Source organism: Piliocolobus tephrosceles, chromosome 21 (genome assembly GCF_002776525.5).
Source record: "Piliocolobus tephrosceles isolate RC106 chromosome 21, ASM277652v3, whole genome shotgun sequence".
In the NCBI taxonomy this organism is placed as follows: domain Eukaryota; kingdom Metazoa; phylum Chordata; class Mammalia; order Primates; family Cercopithecidae; genus Piliocolobus; species Piliocolobus tephrosceles.
Genome location: NC_045454.1, coordinates 1,804,276 through 1,812,587, shown reverse-complemented (window position 1 = coordinate 1,812,587; position 8,312 = coordinate 1,804,276). Strand labels below are relative to the sequence as shown.

General features: G+C 54.3%; 2 protein-coding genes across 5 annotated transcripts in view; one reads left to right on the top strand and one right to left on the bottom strand.

Annotated features, from left to right (window-relative positions):
* TMEM150B (transmembrane protein 150B) overlaps positions 1-6,923 on the top strand; it is an 8,071-nt gene extending 1,148 nt beyond the window's left edge. For 2 of the 4 annotated variants that reach the window (XM_023184391.2, XM_023184392.2), the window contains exons 3-7: positions 167-226; positions 326-393; positions 618-745; positions 4,293-4,473; positions 6,405-6,922. In XM_023184391.2, coding sequence (XP_023040159.1) covers positions 167-226; positions 326-393; positions 618-745; positions 4,293-4,473; positions 6,405-6,601 — 634 coding nt within the window. In that variant the 3' untranslated portion in view covers positions 6,602-6,922. Of the gene's footprint in view, positions 1-166; positions 227-325; positions 394-617; positions 746-4,292; positions 4,474-6,404 lie in introns of all 4 variants that reach the window. The other 2 variants (XM_023184393.3, XM_023184389.2) reach the window with 2 other exon arrangements.
* Positions 6,867-8,312, bottom strand: part of BRSK1 (BR serine/threonine kinase 1) — a 31,239-nt gene continuing 29,793 nt past the window's right edge. The window contains exon 19 of the mRNA XM_023184388.2: positions 6,867-7,535. Within this exon, the coding sequence (XP_023040156.1) occupies positions 7,378-7,535 (158 nt within the window). The 3' untranslated portion in view covers positions 6,867-7,377. The remainder of the gene's footprint in view (positions 7,536-8,312) is intronic.

The following is an 8,312-nucleotide window of genomic DNA, read 5'->3' as shown; positions in this document are numbered from 1 at the left end:
GGGAGGAGGGGCTGGGGGTCTGGACTCCTGGGTCTGAGGGAGGAGGGGATGGGGGACCTGGACTCCTGGGTCTGAGGGCGGAGGGGGCTAGAAGTCCTTGTTTGTTTGGTTGACAGAAGGAAAAGTTGTTGGTGGGAGTCGCTACTCACTCTGATTTCCCCCGTAGTTTTGCCATTGCAGTGACCAACAAGACTGTGGACCTCAGCAGAGGCTTTCCCTACATCAGGTAGTCCTGCCCCAGGCTAGGGATTTGGGGGTACTGCCGCTGCAGGAAAGTGGAGGCCCTGGCTTGGATGGCCCAGGATGACCCCTTTGTCTTCCCCAGCATCTGCGGATCCTTCCCCCCTCAGAGCTGCATCTTCAGCCAGGTGCTCAATATGGGAGCTGCTCTGGGTAAATATTGCCCAGCCCTTTGGTTCAGTGCTCCCCAGCCCAGCCAAGCGAGCTCCGAGACGGCTCCTTTCTCAAACCCAGGAGTCCATGCCCCAGGCCCCTCTTTCCCCAGAATCCGGGAGTTTGCCGCCTTCTCCCTCACTTTGCTCCCCTCCTTTCCCTCGCTGGGTCCCAGGAGTCCCGGGTGGGTCTCCCTCCTACTTCCTTCTCCCCTCTCCTCCCAGCCGCGTGGATCTGCATTATCCGTTACCACCAGCTCCGGGACTGGGGCGTCGGAAGGTGGCCTAACCAGCTGATCCTATGGACGGGTCTTCTCTGTGCCCTGGGCACCTCCGTGGTAGGCAATTTCCAGGTGAGACCCAGTCGGTGCCCAGGGTCTGCTCTCTCCGACAGCTGGAACTACAACTCCCAGCATGCCCCGCGGCCATAGGCTTATTGTCTCGCGGCTGGTTCCCGCGCGGCCTCCTGGGACTTGTATTTTTCTTTGGCCAGTGGCCTTGGACCGGCTGGATTCCTTTGCTTTGTGAATGGGGCACTCTGAACGAGGCTGTTTGTATGTAGGACTTCTTTGACTTCGAGGAGGTTGGGATAATTTTCTGCCAGCCCCTCTCCCCAGCTCATTTAATGATGAAATTACTGAGCCAGGCGCAGTGGCTCACGCCTGTAATCTCAGCATTTTGGAAGGCCGAGGCGGGCGGATCATTTGAGATGAGGCGTTCGAGATCAGACTGGCCAACATGGTGAAACCTCGTCTCTACTAAAATATATAAAAAGTAGCCGGGTGTGGTGGCAGGCGACTTAATCCCAGCTACTTGGGAGGCACAGGCAGGAGAATCATTTGAACCCGGGAGGTGGAGGTTGCAGTGAGCCGAGATCGAGCCATTGCACTCAAATCTGGGGGATAAGAGCGAGACTTCTCAAAAAAAAAAAAAAAAAAAAAAAGATGAAATTACTGGCCGGGCTCTGTGGCTCATGGCTGTAATCCCAGCACTTTGGGAGGCCAAGGCGGGTGGATCACCTGAGATCAGGAGTTGGAGACCAGACTGGCCAACATGGTGAAACCCTGTCTCTACTAAAAATACAAAAAATTAGCCAGGGGTAGTGGCAGGTGCCTGTAATCCCAGCTACTCAGGAGGCTGAGGCAGGAGAATCGCTTGAATCCGGGAGGCAGAGGTTGCAGTGAGCCAAGACCATGCCATTAGACTCCAGCCTGGGCCACAAGAGTGAGACTCAGTCTCAAAAAAAGAAAAGAAAAAAAAAAAAAACAAAGAAAAGAAAAGAAATTACTGAGGCTGGGCACAGTGGTTCATGCCTGTAATCCCAGGACTTTGGCAGGCGGAGGCTTGAGCCCAGGAGTTCGAGACCAGCCTGGACAACATAGCAAGACTCTGTCTCTACAAAAAATAATTAGCCAGGCGTGGTGGCATGCACCTGGAGTCCCAGCTATGCAGGAGGCTGAGGTAGGAAGATAGAGGATTGCTTGAGCCCAGGAAGTCGAGGCTGCAGTGAGCTGTGATTGTGTCACTGCCCTCCAGCTTGCAGAACAGAGTGAGACCCTGTCTCAAAAAAGAAATGACTGAGATTTACTCATTCTTCATGTTAGGCAATTGACTGAACATTTGGCAGCCATTGGCAGCAGGCTTTCCATTTTGTACATGACTTCATTCCATCTCCATAAAGACTCTAGCTAGGTCTGTCCTTATTGCCCACGGACCACAGAGAATATATATACATATATATGTGTGTGTGTGTGTGTATACATATATATGTATATATGTACATCTATATGTGTATATATGTACATATGTGTGTATATATGTACATAAATGTGTGTATATATGTACATGTGTGTATATATATGTGCATAAATGTGTGTGTATACATATGTACATATATATATATGAGATGGAGTCTTGCTCTGTCACCCAGACTGGAGTGCAGTAGCACGATCTTGGCTCACTGCAACCTCTGCCTGCCGGGTTCTAACCGATTCTCCTGCCTCAACCTATCAGGTATCTGGAACTATAGGCACCCACCACCACCCCCGGCTAAATTTTTTTTTTTTGTATTTTTAGTAGAGACGGGATTTCACCATGTTGGCCAGGCTAGTCTTGAACTCCTGACCTCAAATGATCCACCTGCCTCAGCCTCCCAATGTGCTGCTCTGCAACTACTTATTTATTTATGTATTTGAGACAGAGTCTTGCTCTGTGGCCCAGGCTGGAGTGCAGTGGTGAGATCTTGGTTTACTGCAACCTCCATCTCCCGGGTTCAAGTGACTCTCCTACTTCAGCTTCCAGAGTAGCTGGGATTACAGGCGCTCACCACCACACCTGGCTAATTTTTGCATTTTTAGTAGAGACAAGGTTTCACCATGTTGGCCAGGTTGATCTCAAACTCCTGACCTCAAGTGATCTGCCCACCTTGGCCTCACTAAGTATTGGGATTACAGGCATGAGTCACTGTGCCAGCCCTCAACCTGTTGTTATTATCTTGTTCCTCTAAGGAGCATTTTTAGACATTTCCCCCTGGTTGTCCCCTCTTCCCATTATTATTTTATTTTATTTTTTTTTGAGACAGTCTCGCTCTGTTGCCCAGGCTGGAGTGCAGTGGCCGGATCTCAGCTCACTGCAAGCTCCGCCTCCTGGGTTTACGCCATTCTCCTGCCTCAGCCTCCCGAGTAGCTGGGACTACAGGCGCTCACCACCTCGCCCGGCTAGTGTTTTGTATTTTTTAGTAGAGACGGGTTTCACCAGGTTAGCCAGGATGGTCTTGATCTCCTGACCTCGTGATCCGCCCATCTCGGCCTCCCAAAGTGCTAGGATTACAGGCTTGAGCCACCGTGCCTGGCCTTCCCATGAAATTTTAAGTATTTATTTTATTTATGTATTATTTGTTTGTTTATTTTTGAGATGGAATCTTGCTCTGTTGCCCAGGCTGGAATGCGATGGTGCCATCTCAGATCGCTACAACCTCTGCTTCCTGGGCTCAAGTAATCCTCCAGCCTCAGCCTCCTGAGTAGCTGGGATTACAGGCCTGAGCCACCATGCCCAGCTAATATTTGTATTTTTTTTTTTTTTCTTGAGATGGAGTCTTGCTCTTGTTGCCCAGGCTGGAGTGCAACGGTACGATATTGGCTTGCTGCAACCTCTGCCTCCCGGGTTCAAGTGATTCTCCTGCCTCAGCCTCCTGAGTAGCTGGGATTACAGGTGCCTGCCACCACGCCTAGCTAATTTTTTGTATTTTTAGTAGAGATGGGGTTTCACCATGTTGGCCAGGCTGGTCTCGAACTCCTGACCTCAAGTAATCTACCCGCCTTGGCCTCCCAAAGTGCTGAGATTACAGGCGTGAGCCACCGTGCCCGGCAATATTTGTATTTTTTGTAGAGACGAGATTTTGCCATGTTGCCCAGGTGGGTCTCAAACTCCTGAGTTCTCAGTGACCCGCCTGCTTCACATTCCAAAGAGCTGGGAATACAGATGTGAGCCATCATACCAGGCCGAAATTTTAAGTATTTTAAATTTTTAATGGAATATTATGCTGTATATCTGTAAGTCACATACAACTGTTAATATTTAAGACTTTTTCACCTGCAAGACCAATTTTTTGGGGAAATATCTGTCCCCTGCCTTGAGAATGCAAGATTTATTCCACTCATATTTACAGAGCATCTGCTATGTGCCAATGACTGTTCTAGGAATTGAGGCTATAGCATGAACAACAGATTTAAACGCCTGCCCTTGTGAAGCTGACAGTAGCCAACGTGCTTAACAAGCCCGTCACTGGCTATGGAAAGTTGGCGATCACTGTCTACTACGTTGGTGAAAGGCGCTGGCCCTCTGGTGCCCCTTACCCTCCTTCCCAGAGTCTCCCTCCCAACTCCTCCCTTCTCCTCCCAGGAAAAGAACCAGCGGCCCACGCACTTGGCAGGGGCCTTCCTTGCCTTCATCTTGGGTAATGTCTACTTCTGGCTGCAGCTCCTCCTGTGGAGGCTGAAGAGCCTGCCCCAGCCCGGGGCTCCCTGGATCGGGCCACTCCGTCTGGGCCTCTGTAGCTTCTGCACCATCCTCATTGTGGCCAGTATCCTCCTTGTATCTGGGGTAGGGGTTGGGGGTGGCTCTTCACCGGAATCGGTCTCCCTGTCTGGCTGTGTGTCACTGGGGATGTCTCTTCTTTTCTCTGGGCTTCAGCATTTGCACAGGATTATGGCTTTGTTGTCTCGTTGCCCAGGTTGGAATGCCCTGTCCTCCACACGCTAGCTGGGGGAATCTTCCGCGGGCTGTTACTTCTTGGTGTCAATGGTTTCCTTGTCCCTCAAATGTGGATAACGACAGGCTGACCTCAGGGTTGTGAGTGGATAGGATAATATGCACACGGTGCTTAGATCTGTGCCTGGCACATAGTGAGTGACCAGTAAATACTGGAAGAATGATATACCAAGAACAGTCCCAGGCCGGGCACAGTGGCTCACGCCTGTAATCCCAGCACTTTGGGAGACCGAGGCGGGCGGATCACCAGGTCAGATCGAGACCATCCTGGGTAACACGGTGAAACCCTGTCTCTACTAAAACTACAAAAAATTAGCCAGGCGTCGTGGCGGATGCCTGTAGTCTCAGCTACTCGGGAGGCTGAGGTAGGAGAATGGCATGAACCCGGGAGGCGGAGCTTGCAGTGAACCGAGATCACGCCACTGCACTCCAGCCTGGGCGACAGAGCGAGACTCCCTCTCAAAAAAAAGAAGAGACCAAGTCTTGCTCTGTTGCCCAGACTGGTCTTGAACTCCTAGCCTCAGGCAGTCCTCCCACCTTGGCCTCTCACCTTGGCTGGGATTGTAGCCATGAGCCACCACTTCTCAGCCCCCTTAGAAATCCCTGAATGAATGGAATACACTGTCTGGGAGGGGTGAGGTGATGAGTGGCTCCAGTGAGAGAAGTTCCAGAAAATAAGAGCTGTCCCTACTAGGCTGGAAACTGGAGCCTGCAGGGGCTGGCAGAGCAGGAAAAGGTCTTTTTTTTTTTTTTTTTGAGACGAAGTCTTGCTCTGTCGCCCAGGCTGGAGTGCAGTGGCCGGATCTCAGCTCACTGCAAGCTCCGTCTCCCAGGTTCACGCCATTCTCCTGCCTCAGCCTCCCGAGTAGGTGGGACTATAGGCGCCCGCCACCTCGCCCGGCTAGCTTTTTTTGTATTTTTTAGTAGAGACGGGGTTTCACCGTGTTAGCCAGGATGGTCTTGATCTCCTGACCTCGTGATCCGCCCGTCTCAGCCTCCCAAAGTGCTGGGATTACAGGCTTGAGCCACCGCGCCCGGCTGAAAAGGTCTTAAGAAACTGGTGGAAGGCGAGAGCCAGAGAAGGGATGGGGCAGACGAGGAGAGAAAGGTGCAAGACAGGAGGAGAGGGCTGGAGAGAGACAGGGAAGGCAGATAGGACAAGACTTGGGGTGACCAGCTGGCTAAGAGGGATGAAGAGGGGGCCGGGAGTGTCTGCTGGGGCACATGAGTGGATGGTGGAGTTGTCACGGAGGAAGGGACACTCAGAAAGAGAAATAGATTTTACAGGGGAGAGATTAGACTCTGGGAGTGAGCAGGAGGTGCCTGTGGGCCTTGGGTAGCCGGGTGGATGTTCAGGAGAAAGTTGCAAAGCACAGTCGGAGGCTGGCGGTGGGGAGGGAGGCCTATATAGGAAACCCTGCGTGTTTGGAGGGAGAAGCAACGGCAGCTGGGTGTCCTGGACAAGGAGGGAGGCAACCAGGCCCTTCCTGGGTCAGGGTAGGGAGACGGAAACCTTTTGGGATATTGGGAATGCAATAGTAACACGGGGGTGCATGCAAAGGAAAGCGCGTGCAAGCAGCTTGAGATCGAGACAGGGGCTGGAGAGCATCGGAGTTATGGAGAAAGGTGAGAGCTGAGGATGGGGACACCCGGAGATGGCCTCCGCCCAGCGTGCGGGGGCGCAGAGACCGGGCCGGGCTCCCCGTCTGTCGCGGTAGCAGTGTGGCCCTTGACCCTGGGCAGTGATCGTCCTCCACGTCTGCTCGCTGCGCAGCGTCTCTGCGGCCTGCGAGTGGGCGGTGGCCATGCTGCTGTTCGCGCTCTTCGGTCTCTTCGCCGTTGACTTCTCCGCCCTGGAGAGCTGCACCCTGTGTGTCCAACCGTGGCCCAGCCTCAGCCCCCCGCCGGCCTCCCCCATCTCCCTGCCGGCCCAGCTGTAGCAGCCACCCTGACCTGGGCCTCGCCCTCACCAGTGAAGCAGGAAAGATGGGGCCAATCTCGGTGCCCCGCACGCAGCAAGATGAGCCACTGGGGATCTCTCCAACCGGCTGGGGCTGCCGCTGACTGACCTGGAGCCGGAGGACCCGTGTGCCGGCGCGGAGGGCCTCTGAAGGGCTGGTGGCAGCCAGCATCCCCGTCCCCGCCTTCGGGCCCTGCCCCTGCAATTGGGCACCCAGGAAGCGAGAGGCCAAGGCCAGCCAGCTGTCCCTGATCAAGGCTATTTATTATTATTATTATCTTTTTTTTTTTTTTTTTGCCGCCGGCGGAATCAGAGACACGGACGCAGGCAGGATCACGCGAAACCAGAATTCCTTCCGGAGAGCAAATCCGTACAGAAGGTCGTGAAGGGGAGGACCACGGGAGGAGGGGCCCAGGAAGAGGGGGTTGGGGACACAGGGACAGAGGGCCCTGTCCGGATCTGCTAAGCCACCCCAACCAGCTCCCGTCCCTCCCCCACCCCACCCCGCAGAGAGATTGATCCATAAATAAAATAATAAATTAATCAATAAATAAAATAGAAACAGCTCCCCCGCCCCCTGTTCCCCTAGAACCACCCCCAGTTGGGCACGGCCCGCGGAGCCCCATCCCTGCGGGGCAAGGCCGGTTTTTGTGTCCACCCCCCTCCCGACATGTTCCTTGGGCCTTATTTACAGATTCACAGTTGGGGGGCAGGGAAGGGGGGTGGGGGGTCCCCTCCCTCCCCAGCCCCCTGGGGTCAGGGCAGAGGGGTCCCGTTGGTGGCCAGGAGCTTCTTGTCCTTGGGGGGGCCTCGGCGGGGAGAGCTGCTCAGCTCTGGGTCTGGGCGGCCGGGCGGGGGCTGCAGGCTTCGGGCTGGGGCACCAGCAGGCCGGGTCTGGGCCCCATTTTTCTCATCTGCAAGGGAGGAAGAGGTTTTTTTCGTGGGTTCCACAGCCCAGGGTTGGGGGTTCCTGTGACCCCGAGGGTCCAGCTCCAATCCCCAATAAGACCCAGTCCCTCCACCACCTGGCCTTGAAGCCTCCAGACTTGGTTACTCGGAGGACACACCCCAAGTGACAAGGCCTGGCTCCCCTAGGATGGGGGCTGCACCCTCTGCCCCCCGCAACCCTGGGGCCAGGTTAGTCCAAGGGAGACCTGGGCTGGGCCTGACTTTAGGAGACTCTCAGATTCTGGTTCTGATACTGTTAAGAAACAGCTCGCCAGGGCAGTGCTCAAAGTTCATAGCCAGAGGGCCACCTGACTCCTACCCTGGTTGTTAGAGAGAAATGTTCCACAGAACTGGGCTCAAGGGAGCCTCCTGGTGGCGGGGATCTCGGGCCCCTCATGCTGGGCCAGCCTGACTCAGGTCACTCTCTCCTGGGTCCTGAGGCCACCTCCTCTTGGGGACTGTGGTGGAAACACTGGTTGCTGGGTGGTCTCTAGCAATTTCCATGGGACCCAGAATGTTACCTGAGGTCCCCTGGCAGAGACCTCATTTTTCTTTTTATTTTTTTTTTGAGACGGAGTCTTGCTCTGTTGCCCAGCCTGGAGTGCAGTGGCACGATCTCGGCTCACTGCAAGCTCCGCCTCCTGGGTTCACATCATTCTCCTGCCTCAGCCTCCCAAGTAGCTGGGACTACAGGCGCCCGCCACCGCGCCCGGCTAATTTTTTGTATTTTTAGTAGAGACGGG